Raw genomic sequence first — 19,626 nt, 5'->3', positions numbered from 1 at the left:
GTGTGTAAGTGAGGAGGAAATGAGCTTCAAGAGGGCTTTTGGAAAGCCAGAGGTGTGTGTGCTCACCTCACATTTGTGGATGGCTCTCTTCCAGATTCAGAAAAGACATTCCAGTGGCAGCATGGATGACCGGCCCTCACTGTCTGCCAGGGACTATGTGGAGTCACTGCACCAGAATTCCCGTGCCACGCTCCTCTACGGCAAGAACAATGTCCTGGTGCAGCCGGTGAGTTCCTGCTGGGGCATCTGGGCTTGAAAATGCTGCTCTGCCCCTCAACAGCTCATTCTACCCCAAATTGCTCTTTGACGGAGGAAAGCACAGGCTCATTTTTGATCTGGGAAGGCACGGAATGGACTGTGTTTGTGGAGGTCCTGGTGATATGGATCCTCCCAGTGGAATGGGAGAGCTCTGCTCTGGTCTGAGTAGAAGCAGGCTCCTCTCCCTGCCCACTCTTTACCATAAAACTCCTCCTCCTGTCCTGTCCTACTTCTTGTAGTCAAATAAATGAAGTGCAAACTGCTTTTAGGTGGAGCTGTTAAGTTTTCCTTGCTGGGCAGCTGCTCTCAGCCCTATCCCAAGCCCGGGAGGTGTCCTGGCGTCTCTGCCAGGAGGGTTTTCAGGGCCACAGTGGGTTTCTCACTGTGGGTGAGTGAGTGGGCTCAGGGCAGCAGGCAGGGCTATGTGAGGGGCCAGAACTGGTTCCAAGGCTCAGCCTCGGGCAGCCTGGGGTGGTGCTTCACGTTCCTGGCATTTTCCAGCTCACTCTGTCCCTTTGTTTCTCCCCTCAAGCGAGATGACATGGAGGCAATCCCGGGATATCTGTCCCTTCACCAGACCGCCGACATCATGGCACTGAAGTGGACCCCGAACCAGCTGATGAACGGCTCTGTGGGGGACCTGGACTATGAGAAGAGGTGACTGGAGCAGAGGGGGTGCAAATGTTCCCTAGGGTCAGAGCTTGGATCTGGTGTCCAAACCAGCAGTGTTTTCCTGATGACTGCAAAGCAAAACCATCATCCTCAAGTCTGTAATAGGAAGGGATGGGGAAGGAGGCCTGAGGAGGGTGAAGGGAGGGAGGTGGATTGAGACGCTGAGCTACTGCCCATCTCTGCTGGGAAGTGCTCAGTGAGGGAGCTGGGGCTTGTTCCAACACACACAAAGTGGTTTTCCTTTATTGCCCTTGGGAATTTTTCAGGGAAATGCCCTCAATGGTCTCAGGTTTATCCTGGTTATTGTAATTTGGGAAGATGAGGAGCTCATAAACAGGGAAGAGAATCTGCAGAGAGGGAATGGGAGCCGTTCCCAGAGGATCAGACCTTGGTGACAGTGTGTGCCATTTTCTGGTGATCCTACGTGCAGGTATTCAGAGTCCCTTGGATTTACTGGAGTCCCTGGAGCTTGTTCCTCCAGAGGCCCTGAGGTCTGCTTAGTTTGCTTGGCCAAGTCCTTTTCCCTGGCCTTGCCTCATGGACTGCTGGTGTTTCCCCAACAGCTGCAGTCCTTTCACGGGCTGGATCATGCCAGGCCCCAATTTGCCTTAGAAACAAAATCCCTTTCCAGCAGCTCCAGTGAAGTGGGAGTGTTTAGAACACTGATGCTTTGACCTAGAGGTCTTCTTCAGCAGAACTTGGTCTCAGCTTTGTTCATTCTCAATTGTAGTTTTTTGGGTTTTGTTTACCTGTGTTCTTTTCATCTTCCCTTTCCTATTGGCCCCTGGGCCATTCAGTTGTGCCTGGTACCCTCCCCCTAAAATGCTATTTTCATCTCTACACTCCTTTTCTGAGTTCTTGACTTGGGCATCAGCCTAAGTTCTAAAACTTCCCAGTGTCAAGACGTGATCAAGGAAGACAGGAGGCAGATGGCACAGTAAGTATGACTGTACAGGGAGTGACTCTTGCACCCCTTCTGTCCTTCACTGCATTCACAAGCCATTTTTAATGTTATTTAATGCTATTTTTGTGAAGTGGCAGATGACACTGCTCCGGATCTGGAATTTTGCTTTGTTGCACAGGAGTAGGATGTGATGGAGTGCTGACACTCTCAGAGAGCAGTGCTGGGCTCTCCACAGGAATGAAACCCTGGAGACATCCCCTTCCCTGGCTTCCTTCTGGCCCTCCCCACCCCTCTGCCCTCTCTGGTGGCCACCAGCAATCCAGCATGTTCTAGATTTTTTCAGAGCCCTTAGGGTGCCTTTGCTGAGGCAGTTCTTGAACAGAAGCAGCTGAGACCAAATCTATTGTCAGCTCTGAAAGAAACCCCACCAGTTGTGAGGGTTTATTTCCCCTCCCTGGGGGCAGGAGCTCAGCAGAGCAGCAACCCAGGCTCAGACAGCACTGCACATTCCCTTGGGGCTCCAGGGCCGCTCCTGATGGATTCTTGGGGTTCTCCCAGCACTGCAGCAGGGTGGGGAGTCCTTGGGGTGCCCAGAGGGAGTGCTCAGCTCTGCAGGGCTCCACGTCACTCCCTGCAATTGCAAGGATTCATGGGCATGTTGTCTATGTTTGGGAATGGTGTGAGGGTACAGAAACCACCTGGGGCAGGTGGGACTGGACTTGCCCTGGCTGAGCTGAGGTGGCAGGAACAGTTACTGGTTCTGGAGGGATGTTGCCACTCTCCAGGGTGGTGTCACTGGTCTGGGACCTCCTCCTTTCCGTGACTTCCCCTGTCACCAGGGTATCTGGAGGCAGGATCTGGAGCTGATGTGGGCAGAAGCAGAGCCTGTCACATCCCTAAGGCTCATGGCTTCCCTGTCTCTGTTCCAGTGTGTACTGGGACTATGCCATGACCATTCGCCTGGAGGAGATCGTTTATCTGCACTGTCACCAGCAAGGTAAGGCCAGAGCAGGGGCTGCTGGAGGCTGTGGCACCCTGACACCCTGATTCCTTACCTCTGGGGAGTGCCCACAGCTTGAATTTGGCTCCAGGGCAGATGTCCAGAGCTCTGGGTGGTCACTATGATGTAAATGCTTCCAGGAAAACCTTTCCACCACCTCCTGGCTGCGGTGCTTGGCTGGGAATGCTCCTTGCAGAGCAGGGCACTCTGGTTTCCAAGGGTGTGATCCCAGCAAACCTTCTCCAGGGCCCCAGACTTGTTTGGATTCTTCTCCAAGTCCATTACAAGGAAGAAAGTCCTTTTTTTTCCATGCTAGAAAGACAATTCCCTGAGCTTTCCTGCCCTCTGCCTTTTGGACTGGTGCTGTTTCCCTCGCTGATGTCTCTTCTCCTCTCTGCTCTCACTGTGCCAATAGTAGACAGTGGTGGGACAGTGGTCCTGGTGAGCCAGGACGGGATCCAGAGGCCGCCGCTGCGGTTCCCCCGAGGAGGGCACTTGCTGCAGTTCCTGTCCTGCCTGGAGAACGGCCTCCTGCCCCATGGGCAGCTGGACCCACCCCTCTGGTCACAGCGGGGAAAGGTGGGTGCTCTGAAACTGGGCTGTTTCCTGGGGTTCCTGCTGGTGTTCCCGTGTGGAGTGTCCGAAGTGGAGCTGCTGGGGAGAACCCTCTGCCTGGCATTAGTGGCTCCTGTGTTTTAAGTAATCCCCTTCCCAAAATTAATAAGGAAGGTGGGCTTAAAAATATGGTGGTTTGTTTTAACTCGTGGCCTTGACCAGCTAAACAGACCCATTGGGAAAACTCAGGGGGCTGGTGTGGGAGGGCTGCCCACGGGGCATGGCGGGTTTGGTTCTCGTGGGTTGTACACACCCTGTGCTCAGCAGGGTTATAGATCCACCCTGTAATGGGAGGCTTAATCCAAAGGCTGCTCCAGCCCAGGGAATGTGCAAAGTCATCCAGGCTGGCAGGGCACGTGCTGTGGTGGGGCAGGAGCTCGGGAAATGAGTGGGGCAGCTCGTGAAGGGCTGGTTTTGTTCCCCCAGGGCAAAGTGTTTCCCAAGCTGAGGAAGCGAAGCCCCCAGGGCTCCTCCGAGTCCGCGTCCGACAAGGAGGATGACGAAGCCACAGATTATGTGTTCAGGATAATCTACCCCGGGACACAGGCTGAGTTTGGTGAGTGCAGGGCAGAGTTTTGGGGGGTTCTCATGGGGTGTATGAGCTGCTGGGACATGGCACTGATGGGCACATGGCAAACCAGGAGGTGGTTCCAGAGGAAGAGCTTTGGTTGTGTCAGTGCTGCCTGTTCAATGTCATCATTCCTTCCTGGGAGGATGGGGAGGCCCTGGCACGGGTTGCCCAGAGAAACTGTGGCTGCCCCATCCCTGGAGGTGTTCAAGGCCAGGTTGGACAAGGCTTGGAGCAACCTGGGCTAGTGGAAGGTGTCCCTGCCCATGGCAGGGGTTGGAATGAGGTGAGCTTTAAGGTCCCTCCCAACCCAAACCATTCCATGATTCTATCTATGGATTTTTGTTTCAGCCTTCTGCTTGCTGTTGAGTCCTTTGTTTCTGCAGCTGCACAACAGCCACAACAGCTTTAATGGGCAGAAAAAAAAACCTCTTACACATAACATGAATAGGAATATTCACTTTGGTCTCTTGGGGGTCACTTTCCACCATCACAAGCCCCAAGGGCTGATTCTTCTCTTGCTGTCCCAGGCCAGCTCAACCAGTGCTGCATTACATCCAGTGATGTTCCTTCAGTGTGGCTTCTGCAGCACAAAGGGGAGGTCACAGCACCGTTCTCCCATGTGTCTTCAGTCCCTGACTCATGGGGCAAGGGAGGGGATGCTGCTGGATGCACCAAACCAGAAATGTCTCTTAATGTCTGGTGGTGAATGATTTGAACTTGGCTGAGATGTCTTTACGTTCATCCTCACTCTTCTGTGAGATACCAAGAACCTTTTTCTGACCTCTGGGGACATTATAGGTGACTTTATAAGGGGGAAAACCCACCAGTTTTAGATAGAAGACCTGTGGAGAGTTTTTTAAAAAGCTGTGAAATGTGATCAAAACCTTGTTCCTATATTTTTGAGGCTGTAAGGGGGAAATGACATCCCCTGTGACTCCTCCATAACATCAGTTAAGGTTATACTTAGTTCTCCCTGCGTTTAGCTGACTAACACAATTCAGTGAGTCAGATAAAAATCTGATTGAAGCTAAAACAGCAGATAGAGATGCTCCTTTCTGTGGCTGTCTTTTGATCTACCCCTTAAAATTCCATGCTGGGGGCCACATTTGCTGTGAAATGAATTGCTGCCATCTCCTCAGCTGGCGTCATCACAGCCTGTGCCGTTCCTGTGGACCTTCCCCAGAGGGGGGTGGAACTGCATCATTCCCTCTTGTCTGCAGATTCTTCCTTTCTGCCCTTTCATTTGTGCCCTTGTCCTCTCTCTGTGTCTCTAGTTGCCATTAATGGCACTTTTCACCCATTCCGTGCGCCTGTGATCTCTGTGAGTGCCAGGAGAGGGAAGATGACGAGGACTCCAACTGCAAGCAGTATGGTGGTGATCCCTAAACGGTGTCTGAGACTCCTCATCACATCCCGACGTCCCTGTGCTGCTCTGGGGACCTGCCAGCACCAGTGTAATGGGACTTGTGGTTGGTTGTGTCTGGCACTCAGCTCACCTGTGTTGTCACTTGACAGGTCCTGCAGAGGTGTCCCTGTCCCTGCTGACCATCACTGACCCATCAGCTCAGTGGGAGGGGAAAGGAAGGGGCTTTTATAGAAATATTTCAACATTTTTTCTTGCCGGTACCAGCTGTTCAATACCACAAGCAGGGAGAGTCAGTGAGACCAAGGGTGCGAGGAAACCCTCTCACGGCCAGAAGATGGAATTTCTACCATGATTTAATTTCCAAGGAGGAGTAAATAGGATTATTCTCCATCTCCTGGCCAGTGTGTGGACAGTACCTGAGCAGGACACAAGGCTGTTGCAGTAGCACTTCAAGTTTAAGCAGGATTTAGCAAGTGACAATATGCAGAGCTCCTGCTGTCCCTCTCAACCTCTTCATCCATGTCTTCATCTCCTGTCTTGTGATTTTGGTGCTCCCTTCTTTCCCTGAATCTTGGATGGGATCCTAGCTTTGAGACGTGGGGGCTTTTCCCTGCCAGTGATCGGCTCTTCCTGGGACAGCAATTGACTTCAATCCTGTTTTTTCTCATCTGTTTCAGTCTGTTGCGGCCCCTTCTCTGGAGTTGGGTTTCTGCCTTGGTCAGCACAAAGCAGTTTAAGACCAGCTTTCTGAATGAGCTTGTTAATTAGCAGATGGTTCTCTCATCAATGCTCTTTGTTCCCTTTCCTTTCTCCTGAGCTCACCAATGCCGGTGCTGTGATTCCCTGCAGTGGGTTCTGCCTGGTCTCTGGAGCCTCCTTGGGAGGAGTGGGACGCTGCCTTTGCTAATCAAAGCTCTCTGTTGACCCCCTGTATGTCCCAGGCTCCAGGGGCAGTGCCAGGCAGTCCCTGATGCTCCTCTCCACTCCCGCAGTGCCCCAGGACCTGATGGACGGGCCAGGGGCTGTCCTGCCCCCCATGTGGCAGCCCAGCACCCGCAAGTCCTCCTGCTCCTCCTGCTCCCAGAGCGGCTCCTCGGATGGGGGCCCGGCCAACGGCTGCAGCCACGAGAGGTACGAGGAGCTGCTGCTCCCGTGGGACACGTGGGCACAGCAAAGCCAGGGCATCTGGGACATCTCAGCTGCTCTGTGGCCATATCCTGGCAGCAGGAATTGCTGCTCTGAGGCTGAGCAGGGTCCTGTGATGCATCTCTGCAGGCACAGCTGGATCAGTCAGATCAAAGCCAGGCTGAGGGGGTGCACGGGAGCATTTCCTCTCCTCACATCCCCTGTGTTTTTGTTGGCAGAGCTCCACTGAAGCTCCTGTGTGACAACATGAAGTACCAAATCCTCTCCCGGGCTTTCTATGGCTGTGAGTACCTGTCACGTTCCTACTGCCATGAGATGTGTGATAGGTGAGGGATAAGGCTCTGGGCCCCAGGCTGGGAGTGGTGCTGAGCCAGCTGCCAGTGGCCAGGGGTATTGGGACCAGTCTGTGCACGTGCTCAGGGTGGGGAGCAAACACATGGACTCTGATCCTTGGACTTGAGCCAAGTGAGCAGCAGCACTGGTGGTCCTGTCCCAGTAGACTCCCTGCTTTGGGATGTGGTTTAAGAGGATCTCCCTCAAAGAACAGACTCGTTAGAACTTTCTCCTGCTCTTCACCCTCATGGCTCCCTGAGGTCCAAGGATGAATGTTTGGTTTTCTCTGCTGCAGGGCTGGCCTATTGCAGACACCTGTCCACGGTGAGGACCCACCTGTCTGCACTGGTGAACCACAATATCGTGTCCTCTGATGTCCCCTGCAGTGCCAGCTCGGGGCTGACTGTGGACATCTGGCAGAGATACCTGCAGGACAGCACGGTAGAGCCAGGGCTCTGGGGACACACCAGCTCTGGTGCACTTGGGGTGTCCCGGGTGGTTGTAGCACGATGGGGTCAAGCACATTGAGAAGTTCCTCTAGGAGGGAAGTCAGCCAGCCTGTCCCAGGCTGCACAGAGCCTGGGCTCCTAATCCTTGGCATGTGGGAGCTGGGGAATGAATACTGCTCTCCTAGACTTGCTTCTGTTCAGAGCCCACCTGGGCAGTGTCTGTCACCCGATTACCGTGGCCTTTAGGGGGTCTGCTGTGCTGCCAGGCTCAGAGGCACAGCAGTGACCTTCGGTGACCTTGATGGGCCAGTTTCTGGTGTGATGAGCCAAAATGTCCACCCACAGCAACCTCTGGCTTCACCTGAGCCCAGGCAGGGATCTGAGGGATCATCTGCAGTGGATGGGCAGTGGGTTTGGGGGTAGTCAGGATCTGGGTGGTGTTCCAGAAAGGTGGCACGGCTGGGCCTTACACCCAATGGGCCATGTCCTGGCTGTGTCTGTGCACCGACTGAGCTCTTCCTACAGAGTTACGAGGACCAGGAGTTGCTGCGGCTGATCTACTATGGCGGGATCCAGCACGAGATCAGGAAGGCCGTCTGGCCCTTCCTGCTGGGCCATTACCAATTTGGGATGACGGAGGCAGAGAGAAAGGAGGTTGGTATGGGTGTGCTGCCAGCTCATCAGTGTGGCATTGATGTGCCCTGGGTACTGCATAGCTTGAAGGGTCTGTTTGCAGAGCCCACCCTGTGGGGCCACTGGGCATCGTGTTCGCTCTGGACTGGGCTGTAGGTAGGAGCGGGAGAAAGACTCAGATCAGCAGGAATTGACAGGATCAAGCTTGATGCTGCCCTGTGCAGCTTCTGGTTCCTCATGTTCAGTGCCCTGCACACCTCTGGAAGGCAGGGAGGAGATGGACGGGCATTTCCCATCCTATTTTGGCCAGGTTTTGTGAGTCAGGCACTGTGTGGTGGATGGGTGACTATGTCCCATCCAGCCATAGTTAACACGAGTGTTCGCTCCTCTGTGCAAGGCTTGAGGGTTCAGGAGGGGCTGGGTTTGGGCTCTCCAGGGACAACCATTCCAAGCCCCTGTGTCCCCCCACGCTGCAGGCTGACGAGCAGACCCGTGCCTGCTACGAGCACACGATGGCAGAGTGGCTGGGCTGCGAGGCCATCGTCCGGCAGCGCGAGAAGGAGTCGCATGCGGCCGCGCTGGCCAAGTGCTCCTCGGGGGCCAGCCTGGACTCCCACATCCAGAGGATGATGCACAGGGACTCGACTATCAGCAACGAGGTGAGGCTGTGGGGGCTCGGGGGGGCTGTGTCCACCCAGGCTCCCTGCTGGAGAGGGCAGGGACTCCTGGCAGAGGGCAGTGGGGCAGCAGGACCCTGTAACTCGTTTGGGGGCCACGTGGCCGAATCCAGACACTCTCACCAGTCCTGTGAGATATTCCTTGTGGGTATTCTGGAGAATGAGGTACTCATTACCTGATGCACTCCTGGTGCACATCAGGTTTAACTCCTTGGAAGACTGTTGAAGCAGGGGCAGGGAAGACCATGCTGCTGGCACTGAGGGGCTGTGAAACAGGGCAGTGGGCTTACTGGCTCCCTTCTCCACCAGCTGCTCAGAGGAACCTCAGTATACCCTTGGTACACAGTGCCATCATGGGACAGAGCTGGGAACACCCAGCTCTGTGGGACTGGCTTTTAGGAGTTAGATCCACAGCCCAAACCAAAGGGTGTGGAGGGAAAAGCCTGTTAAAGGAAAGGCAGTCCTGGGAACAGCGGCCAGGGAGTGTTTCTGTGAGAGTTTTGTCCTTGGAGGAGCAGAGCCCAGCATGGCAGAGCACGTGGTGCTGGGTTGTGTGACCTCGGGCTGCCACACTGGGGGCGAGGGGAGGCCCAAATGAACAGGACCTGGGAGGTGAGCGCTGGAGACTTGATCTGGTTCCCGCTGGGAAGTTTGTGTGGGTGCTTTAGGAAAGAGATTAGCTCAGCTCCAATCCTGCAGGCTACGTGTATGTACAGAGAGGGAGAGAGGCAGGGAAAGCAGGTCTGAACCAGGAGCTGTTTGGAACTGAATGATGCAGGTCTTAGGGGGGCTGAGCAGAGCTGGGCTACACTGTTGGCATGGCTGTAACTCCAGGAATCATTTCCCCCCCCCAGCATCGCTGCCGTGGTTCTTCGGTTCTTCTGGGAACAGGCACGGGGAGGGGAGCTGGCACAGTTAACACAGGCAAATGTTCACCCTTTTTCCATCTGAACCTGAAATTTCCTGTTTTAAGTGCTCCCATGGTAATGGAGGAAAGCTGTCACCCTTCCTCTCTCCATCAGAGCCCTGCCCAGCAAACACCCACAATACAAGGGTGGAGACAACTCCTGCTGGTCTGAATGTCCTGGATTTTCTTAAAATCCTTTTGTTTGTGTGTGATGTCATTCCATGCTCTGCACATCTGCTCAGATAACGGGGAGGACTCGCACTGATCGAGTGCTGGCGGCTCAGAGGGAATCCACAAGGCTGAGCATGGAGCTGGTGCTTGCAAAGCCCAGCCCTTCCCTCTGTGCTTCAGCTGGAAGCCAGAACAGGGTACTCGTGACTTTGAGAGGAGCTGCCTCCACTAAGTCTGGCTTAAAACATCAATATTTGTCCTTTAAGAAAAGGAAAAGAGCATGAATATGCTTGCAGGGGCTGTTTTATAGCCTGTGACTTCATCGTTTATGTAAACTGAGCTGGGCTGAGCCGCATTGCTGCCAAATTAGGACAGAGATTTGTAGAAATTTGCACTCCAGGGAGGCAACGTGACCTCTCTGCAGGCCAGAGGAAAGTGGCTCCTTCCAGACCCAACACGCAGCTCTTGACAACTGCACTGGCCTGGGACTTTGGCTTTTGTCACCTTCCCCAGCAGTCAGTGACGGTGGCTGAGGCTGAGCATTGCTCTGGGTGACACACACGGCAAAGTCAATGTGATGGGAACGTCCTTCATGGGTCAAATAGGAGAATTTACTGGATGCATTTTCTGCTTGTTCTTCACCTGCAGAAATGCCACCTCTGCTTGAGCTCCCCCACCCAGACCCGGTGCTCTCTGCCTTCTCACTGCCCTTTTCCCTCTCCCTTGCAGTCCTCCCAGAGCTGCAGCTCCGGACGACAGAACCACGCCCGGCTGCAGAGCGACTCCAGCTCCAGCACCCAGGTGAGCTGCAGCACCTTGTCCCCTCCTTTTCTTGTCCTCACAGTTCTGCCCTGGCTTGGTCTGACCCCTCAGCCATAACCATGGGGATCTCTGGCAAACAGAACCAGTGTTGGTGGAGGTAAATGAGTCCCCAGCCTGCTTTGGAGCCACTAAGGTCAGAACTGTGCTCCGCTTGTGGTGTTGAATATTCACCTGCCTGCTCTGCCCCGTGGCTGTCACACTTGAGGGCCTGTGGCTGCTCCCTCTGTTACTGCCCAGGTGTTTAGCACCTGTTTAAATCACTTTCTGCCCAGTGTATAATGCCAAGCAAAGCATAGCCCTTCAGAGCAGGGATTTGTGGGTTTGGAGTTGTGCAAATGACCAAATGCTGACTCAAATCCAAGGAGAGGAAGCTAAAGGGTGATTTTCCTCTCCCTCCACTGTTGGGAACATGGGCTCTATGAGTACACAGCTCTTGGGAATATGGGCACTATGTCCTTAGCAGTTTGCTGAATTCCCATGATGCTCCCCTGTGTGTCTCTGCTCACACTTTGCAGGTGTTTGAATCTGTGGATGAAGTGGAACAGACTGAAGTAGATGCTCAGCTGGAAGATGGCAAACAAAGCAAGGTCCCCAATGGGACAGTTCCCAATGGCACTTGTTCCCCTGATTCTGGCCACCCCTCTTCCCAAAACTTCTCCATCACATCAGGGTTCTCAGAGCGCAGCTTCAGCAACGAGGACAGTGCCCTGGAAACCAATAAATCCTCGTCCAGCTCCCAGGGAAAGGCTGGTGGGTCCGATGTGCCAGCCTCAGTGGACACGGATGGTGTCCAGCAGGAGAAGCTGCAGGGCCAAGACAGCCTGGAAGGTGAATTTCCCAGCGTTGGAAGTGTGGACTTCGTTCCCGTGGGAGAGGGCCCGGCAGGGGCCCTGTGTGACACCGTGGCCCTGACTGTGGTGGAGAGCTGGGCAGACAGTGAGGCTGAGAAGCAGAGCTTGGTGGAGAGTGAGGACAACCTCTCTGAGGAGCCAGAAATGGAGAGTCTGTACCCACAGCTGGATTCCCTGGCTGTGGCTGTGACTGATCTGACCAACAATGAAACATCTGCTCTCTCCTCCACGGGTGTCACCTACTCTGTAAGTATGGACATGTTCAGGGTGGGTTTCTTCCTGGCTGCCTTGCTATTTCACAGAACCACAGAATCCCAGAATAGTTGGGGTGGGAAGGGACCTCTGGAGATCATCCAGTCCAACCCCCCTGCCAAGGCAGGGTCACCTGGAGCAGGTGACACAGGAATGTGTCCAGGTGGGTTAGGAATGTCTCCAGAGAGGGAGATTCCATGCCCTTCCTGGACAGCTGTTCCAGGACTCTGCCACCCTCCATGGAAAGAAGTTCTTCCTCATGTTGAGGTGGAACTTTTTCTGTTTAGTTTATGGCCATTGCTCCTTGTCCTGTCACTGGACACCACTGAACAGTCTGGCACCATCCTCTGACACTCCTTGGAGATATTTGTATGGATTGATGGGATCCCCTCTCAGTCTTCTCTTCTCCAGACTAACCAGGCCCAGCTCCCCAGTCTCTCCTCATCAGAGAGATGCACCAGACCCCTGTGGTTTTCACTGGACCCTCTCCAGTAGCTCCTTGTCCTTCCTCAGCTGTGAAGATCAGAATTGAACACAACTCACCAGGGCCAAGTAGAGGGGCAGGACTGACCTGCATTTGCCCCGTGCTGATCCCGTAGTTGGGTGTAGAGGGGCTCCCACTTCCCACCCAAACTCTACCCTATCACTCCATTGCCCTTGCAATCCTTTTTTTATTTGAGAACAAATCAACTTTGCTCTTGTTTTGGGCAGCCAGAGCTGCTGGACATGTACACAGTGAACCTGCACCGCATCGAGAAGGACGTGCAGCGCTGTGACCGCAACTACTGGTACTTCACCCCGGCCAACCTGGAGAAGCTCCGCAATGTCATGTGCAGGTGGGAGCTGGGGGGGTCAAGGGGCTTCCTGGAATTCACCTCGATGCTGGAGCCCTAAACTTTGCTCTGGCTACTGAGTTTTACCTCCTTGACTTCTGCTCCCAAATTCCCTCATCATCCCAGCACCGAGGCCACTGCTCCAAGAACACAGAGGTTCCCAGACCAAGGTGTCCCATGCTTAGAGATGTCCAGCTGTCCCTTGACTGCCATGTGCTGGGTTTTTGGCCGAGGTAGAGGCTGCCTGAGCTGCCTGCACCCACTGTACTGGATTTAGCCTACCTGCTCTCTGGAATATGCCTGGAAAAGGCTTTAACAAGGATCAGCTCACAGAGCCGTAGTGCTAATGAGGAAGTACCTGAAGTGCTGGAATGGTTACTGCCTACCTAAAACCCCAGGAGAGAGCCAGACATGGGTCATTTTTTGAGTGTCTTTGCTGAGTCCCTGTGACTCAGAGCTGGCTGAGTGACACTCACCACCTCAGACCCGCTCCAGCTCAGCCGCTGCTTCACGGGCAGCAAAGGATAAAATATTATTACTCATCCTGCAAACATGAGGAGAAGCTGCTGTTCCATCAGTGCTGTCGCTTCATCTGACAGCCAAAGCTGGAGATCTCTGCTGAGATTAGAACTTTAGTACAGCAGATTTTGGAAAACCAGTGGGCAGGCTGGAAAAGATCATTCCCTTGTGCCAGCAGCAGATCCAAGCCCTTTCTGAACGCATTTTGACTTGCTACCAAATAAGGGAAGATATCCCTGCAGGGCTGGCTGCTTCCTGGGACACTGGGAATGGGAAGGCAAGGCAGGCAGTATTATGCACAGAGAACCAAGAGGATGATTCGAGGGGGAAGGATGAGAATGAGAAATAAATTAACAAATTCATCAGTCTCTGTCCTTTAACCAATGACCCTACTGTGCTGTGCTTTCCAATCTTGCTTTTCCCTGCACTGATTTTTCCATGCAATGGCCATGGCACAGCCCTGAATGGGCACCCTGGGACATAGCCATGGCAGGGTGTCAATCCAGGACTGTGCCATGCATGCCTGACTTGGAATTTAATAATTTACAGCACAAGGATAATGGAATAAACAGGTGGGATTTCCCCCCTCATCCTGGGAAGGGAGGCAGGGCACGGGCAAAGGAGGTGCCAGGCAGTGGCACTTGGTCACCTCTCCTGCTCTCTCACACAGTTACATCTGGCAGCACATTGAGATTGGCTACGTGCAGGGGATGTGTGACCTGCTGGCCCCTCTCCTGGTCATCCTGGATGATGGTGAGTGAGTGGCTCTGCTTTCCCTGTCCCTTTGTGGGATCATGTGTGGGAATCTGCCAGGCTTGTGGTGGCTCTTTGCATAGAGGGTCCCATGCTTAGAGGTGGGGAGCAGGATCCCCTTTGTCCTTGGTGCTGTCTGGCTCCCAGGAGCCCAACTCGAGGACAAGGTGGACTTTTTGGAGGGATGTTCCTGCTGCAGGTGGCTGTGGGAGCAGGTGCAGCAGAGCCTGTGCAGCCCAGCAGTGGTGTCTCTCCTCCCTGCACAGAGGCTCTGGCTTTCAGCTGTTTCACCGAGCTGATGAAGAGGATGAATCAGAATTTCCCCCATGGAGGAGCCATGGACACCCACTTTGCCAACATGAGGTCGCTGATCCAGGTAAGGGGTCCTGGCATGTGGACAGTGGCTTCTCACACCCCAGGGGGAAAGCTGGTGGTGGGATGAGGGTCTTGGAGGGGCTGAGAGGGGTTTCAGTGCTGGGAAGCAGGAGGGGAGAGCAGGGACTCTAAAGACAGCCTGGAGTAACGTGTGCCAGGAAAGGGAGGGATGAGCTGGTGGAGCTGGTGTAGTAGGAAAGCAGTGGGGGTGGAGGGAAGCAGGCAGAAGGATGGCTGCGGCCTCCTGTGTGCACTGCTGAGTTTCCTTTTGCTTTTCTTGACAGATCCTGGACTCTGAGCTCTTTGAGTTGATGCACCAGAATGGGGATTACACTCATTTCTACTTCTGCTACCGATGGTTTCTCCTGGACTTCAAGAGAGGTGCGTGCTGAGACCACCCAGGCTAGGGGTGGGCAGGGTCTGCCGGGCTTCCAGGCTTCTCAGCACACTCTGCAACTTAGTAGTTTAAACTTAACTATAAATCCTCTTCACTTTTCCCTGGCTTGTGTGGGGCTGACTGTTCTGTCTAGATGCGGAACCTGTTTTTCCAGAGCTGCTGCTGAGCCTCACCAGGAGTATGTCCTGAGGCCTGTGCCACCTGCTGCGGGCCAGAATGTGTCTCCCTACAGGTGACTGACTTATTGCTTCCAGCTGGAACAGGTTCTTGTGGGAAGAAGCCTCCCAGTGTGTCTCCCCAGCGCTGCTGTGAGCTCTGTGAGTCAGGATGGTGTGAAGCCGTGGCTGGTGTGGTAAGTGCTGGGCTGTTCTGTTCTCAGAGCTGGTGTACGACGACGTGTTCGCCGTCTGGGAGACCATCTGGGCCGCCGCGCACGTCTCCTCTGCTCACTACGTGCTCTTCATAGCCCTGGCCCTGGTGGAAATGTACCGGGACATCATCCTGGAGAACAACATGGATTTCACAGACATCATCAAGTTTTTCAACGGTACAGCTTGTGTTCTGTCAGGCTGAATCTGTGGCAGCTGCTCAGATGTGTGCAGCATGTGGCTGGGTGTAGGCAGTCATGTCTGGGCTCTGCTGTAAATGTTTAACACACACAGAGCAGTGTGTGGTTGTGGAACACGGTGGTAGAGCCCCTGTGCCCCGAAACAGTTGGGCTCTGAGAGGTCTGGTGGTATCCCCATGCCATCCTCAGCCCTGGCCCACCTGGACATGTTGAAGGGAGCTGAGAACGTAGGTTATGCCTCCTGCTGGCTGTCACCATCCTGAGGAGCTCTCCAGAGCCAAGTGTCTCTGTGATGGATGGTGTTGGGAATGTGGGCAGGAGCTCACAGCTTCAACTCTCACCTGGGGCTCAGATGAGGAGCTGTGGGGCTGGGCCTGCTCAACTCTGACCTTCCTCTGTCTGTGTTCCAGAAATGGCCGAGCGACACAACACCAAGCAGATCCTGAAGCTGGCTCGGGACCTTGTCTATAAAGTGCAGACTCTGATTGAGAACAAATGAAGGACACAGGGCAGACGAGGGATCCAAAGAGCCGAGACTCCCCTCCGACGCTTCCTCCTTTCTCCTCTTTCTCCAAGTGCCACACCTGTGGAACTCAGGCAGTGGGACACGTGCTGCTGGCTGAGCTGGGAGTACCCTCAGCTCCCCAAGTGCTGTGCCAGGGGCCCCAGCTCAGACCTTCTGCAGTGACTCAACCAAAGATCCGTCTAGGTGTGTGTTACCCGTCGGGAGCAGGACCAGGCAGTCACTGCCTGGCCTTGCTGCAGCAGAAGGGCAGCAGGTATGTGCCCACCACAACTGCCCAGGCATTGCCAGCATCCCAGGGCAGAGCTCAGGGGTGGGGAGAGCAGAACTCCACATCCTTTGTGGCACAGACATAAAGCTGCTTCCTTGGGGCCGTTCCTGGCGGTGGGAAGGCAGCCAGTCTGTGAGCCCAGACAGCACAGGGATGCTGCCATTCCTCAGCTTCTTACCAACATGATGAGGTTCTGCCAGTAACAGGGGGGACTTTGATCACAGAAATTCCTCTTTTGATCTTGTCCCTTGATGTGTTGCATCCCCTTCAGTATTTTATTTTCCAAGGCTCTGTTTTCTCCCTGGGATTTTACATTGTTCCTACAATATCTGAGCACACAACAGTTTCATCTCTGGATGGATTTTCAGAACAGCTCCAAACTCAGCACTGGGTTTGTTGTTTTTTCTGTAACCTTCTCTGAACACTGGGAAATCTTGTCCTGACCTCCTCTGGGAACTCCCGGCTGGAGGTTTTCTTACCTGCCTTACTTTAGCTGCTTGTGGTAGGAGTCTGGTCTCCCTGTCATTCCTTTGCAGCCCCCGTGAGGGGAGGGCTCCTCAGAAGGCAAGTCAGAGCTCCTGATTATCTTGGCTTTCCCTCTGATGGTGCCTGTCTTCTCCTCTGTCTGTTAAGACCAGCTGCTCAAAGCTCGACAGGGCAAACAATCCCCTTGGTGCCTGTGGGTTTTCCATGTGCTGCCAAGCCCCCTAAGCCCACCAAAAGTCTCCAGTTAGGTCTTGGTGGACTTCCCCCACATGTCTGTGAAGAGAAGAATAGCCCAAGGTCTCTGAGTGGTCTTTGCTTTGGGAAGATGCACTTGTGTGGCCACTTTTCCTGCAGTGGCTCCAGTGTTGGGGCTGGAGCCCGCTGCATGAAGTGCCTCTCAGCTGCTGTGTCCTCAGCCCTGCAGAGGGGTCGGAGTCATTTTTCAACTCAGGTAAAAACAATACAGGCAAAGGAGAGGTGTGGGTGGCTGGAGGGTCCAGCCCAGCTGGGGTGGGGGAGCTGTGCCGTGGCCGCGGGGCAGGCGCTGGGTTGGAGCCCTCTCTCTCTAAGGGTACTTTCTCTCAAGTTTTGCTGCAAAAATTTATGTTCCCCCTCTGTGCAATGTGTGATGTGTGTGTGCTCTCCTCCGCTCCTCTGCAAGGGAAGGCCCTGCTCCTGCCTTGCTGCTGGAGTGCTGCCCATGGAAGGGAAAGGGCCCTTCCCTTCTCCCGTGGAACATCTGTCTGTGCTGTTTTGTGTTGGCTCGTGGCACGTGTCAGATGTTGCTTGCAGAAAACAGATGTCAATCTGCACAAGAGAAAACTGCTGCTTCAGGGAGGTTCTGTGGAGCGTGGTGAAGTGGTTTGCTGCTTGAGCAAATCGGGTGGAAAAATGAGCACTTTCTGTACGCTGGGACATGGAGGTCACAGCTGGAAAAGGCAGGGAGAGTGGCACATCCTGAACCTTTGGGGGAAGAGGCTGTGGCCAGGGGGAGAGCAATGGGCAGCCCTTTGCTCCTCATAATCCCAACAGATGTGTACAACGATCTAGGAAATTCCTTGCAGGAGTTTCCTGCAGTAAATACCCAAAGGGTGCTGTCTGTAGTAGCTCAGGAAACAAAGAGCTTCAGATCTGCCAGTTCCTGTGTGAATCTTCCATCTTTCCACCAAGCAGAGCAAAAAGCTCCTGCCCTCTCTCCATCCCAGGCTGCTCCTGTTCCCTCGAGGTTCTAGGACAGAATTGTCCTGTGTAGCCTGTCCAGAGGGGAAGGGAAGTGCTCTGCCCTCCTCTTCCTGAGGGACAGGAACCAACAGGTCTCCTGAAACACAGTCTGATCAAGCAACATCTCTGATAGCTTTCAAGCTTCTTTCCTTGGTTTTTAAACAAAAACAGCCAAGAAATTATGCACAATATTTGCTGTCTGTATTAACTGAGAGTGTCTTTGGGCCGCTCAATAGCAGTGTTTTTTGAATAATTTCTGGGGGGAAAAAAGTATTTATTTATTGATTGTACCTGACTGTGTGTCCTTGTGTGCTGGCGTGTGAATGTGTGCTGTTGTGCAAATGGAGATAGACATTTTCAATGTTCTTTACAATATCTTGTACATGTTTACCAGAGAATTGTGTCTATATATAATATATATACAGTATAGAGAGAAAATATGTGAATTAAGTGGGTTATTTTTTGAAGGCGGGGTGAGAAATCTTTTGCTTCTAAGAACTGTGTGGTTTCTATAGCACCTATTCCATGATGTGCCAGTCTATTGCTGGGAGAGTTGTTGTGGTGGAGCAACAGGAAGCTCAGAGCAGAACCACCATCATGACCTCAGCTTGGCTTCATCTTAGTTCTGACTTTAAAACTGGAAAAGAAAAAAAAAAGGAGGAAAGAAGCTCTGGTGCTGAGTGTGCAGGAGCTACTCTGCTCGAGCTGTGTGGGGTCTTGTGCCTTGCCTGGGGATTTGCTGGGTGCGAACAGTTGCAGAGTTGGGGTTTGGTGTGTTGTAGGTAAATTGGATAGGCCAAAGACGAGTCTGTCACTTAATTTAGGATTAAAAGTGTCTGGCCACCCTGTTTGGGTAGGGAGGGAGTGTCCCTGGCCCATGCAGAGCATTGGAACTGACTCCTCACCAGCCCCTGCTGCAGGCAGAGCCCCATGTGCTGCTCCACCCCAGTCCTACAAACATCAGGAAAACCATTTGCTCACTAAATTCCTGTGAGCACTTGAGTCTGAACATGGAGGTCCAGCTTTGTGTTCCCAGGAGATCAGAATCAGTCTGTGACAATCCCTGTGCTCTGGCCCTGTCCATGCCTGGTCCCAGCTCTGGTTTGGACATCTTTCCCAAGTCTCAGTGGGGGCAGCTGTGCTGGGCCCTCCAGGGCAGGTTCTTGTGCTTGTGGAGACCCACAGCGAGGCACCCCCAGGTTTGGGGCTCTGATGGCTATAAACTCCTAAAATGGAAGCAAAGGGTTTGTTTTGCAGCTGTTTGTGGGCATTCTCTGGCCCAGCCTTTCCTGCATGGCTCTGCCCCTAAGCTAGACCACCCTGAGATAAAGCCTTGTTCTGGGGTTCCGACAGTGGGAATCGTGGCCTTGGAATCCAGCGTGGATCTCTCCCAGCTGTGCAGCCATGGAGGAGAAGCCTGTCACCAGGGAATGCTTGTCCATATACAGCAATCTTGTCTGGCTCCTTGGGGGAGAGGAATGTCTCACCCCAGCAGCTCCGTGCAGCTGAGCCCCCCCCTGCAATGGCACTGTGAGCTGGGGACTATCTTTAGCCTGTTGTTGGTTCTGTGGGAGCTGCTGTGCCTTAAACTGACAGAGGGTAGGGTTAAATTGGATTTTAGGAAGAAATTCTTCCCGGTAAGGGTGGTGAGGCCCTGGCACAGGTTATCCAGAGAAGCTGTGGCTGCTCCATCCTTGGAAATGTTCAGGGCCAGGTTGGACGGGGCTTGGAGCAACCTGGTCCAGTGGAAGGTGGAAGGGGGTTGGAATGAGATGAGCTGTAAGATCCTTCCCAACCCAAACCATTCCGTGCTTTCTGATGAGACTGCTGCATTCTTCCCTGGGGTGCAGCAAGGTTTGCCAGCCCTGTTCTCTGCTCTGGGTCACTCTGGAGCTGAGCCTGAGGAAGGATGTGCTCCACAGGCTGAGCTGTTCAGCTCCCATCACACCTCACTGAGCATCCGCAGAGCTGTGGGGTTTGGGGTTTATCTCATGCTCGAGCTGCTCTGCTCAGATAATCTTGGTGTGTTTAAATCCAGTGAATGTTTGTGTCC

The 19,626-nt window shown here is 53.7% G+C and overlaps 1 protein-coding gene across 4 annotated transcripts in view; it reads left to right on the top strand.

Moving 5' to 3' along the window:
* The window catches only part of SGSM1 (small G protein signaling modulator 1), a 36,396-nt gene extending 17,170 nt beyond the window's left edge, over positions 1–19,226 (top strand). For 2 of the 4 annotated variants that reach the window (XM_027689464.1, XM_027689467.1), the window contains 18 exons: positions 95–226; positions 791–915; positions 2,764–2,831; positions 3,250–3,413; positions 3,876–4,005; positions 6,379–6,517; positions 6,751–6,815; positions 7,161–7,306; positions 7,840–7,968; positions 8,424–8,606; positions 10,432–10,503; positions 11,040–11,621; positions 12,339–12,463; positions 13,650–13,732; positions 13,999–14,108; positions 14,392–14,488; positions 14,884–15,051; positions 15,483–19,226. In XM_027689464.1, coding sequence (XP_027545265.1) covers positions 95–226; positions 791–915; positions 2,764–2,831; positions 3,250–3,413; positions 3,876–4,005; positions 6,379–6,517; positions 6,751–6,815; positions 7,161–7,306; positions 7,840–7,968; positions 8,424–8,606; positions 10,432–10,503; positions 11,040–11,621; positions 12,339–12,463; positions 13,650–13,732; positions 13,999–14,108; positions 14,392–14,488; positions 14,884–15,051; positions 15,483–15,571 — 2,607 coding nt within the window. In that variant the 3' untranslated portion in view covers positions 15,572–19,226. Of the gene's footprint in view, positions 1–94; positions 227–790; positions 916–2,763; positions 2,832–3,249; positions 3,414–3,875; positions 4,006–5,294; positions 5,475–6,378; positions 6,518–6,750; positions 6,816–7,160; positions 7,307–7,839; positions 7,969–8,423; positions 8,607–10,431; positions 10,504–11,039; positions 11,622–12,338; positions 12,464–13,649; positions 13,733–13,998; positions 14,109–14,391; positions 14,489–14,883; positions 15,052–15,482 lie in introns of all 4 variants that reach the window. The other 2 variants (XM_027689468.1, XM_027689465.1) reach the window with 2 other exon arrangements.
* Positions 19,227–19,626: the final 400 nt, after the last annotated feature.

This window comes from Neopelma chrysocephalum, unplaced genomic scaffold (genome assembly GCF_003984885.1).
Source record: "Neopelma chrysocephalum unplaced genomic scaffold, ASM398488v2 Primary Assembly neopelma1_77, whole genome shotgun sequence".
NCBI lineage: Eukaryota > Metazoa > Chordata > Aves > Passeriformes > Pipridae > Neopelma > Neopelma chrysocephalum.
Note: the sequence above shows the minus strand (reverse complement) of the source record. Positions and strands in the feature narration are given on the sequence as shown.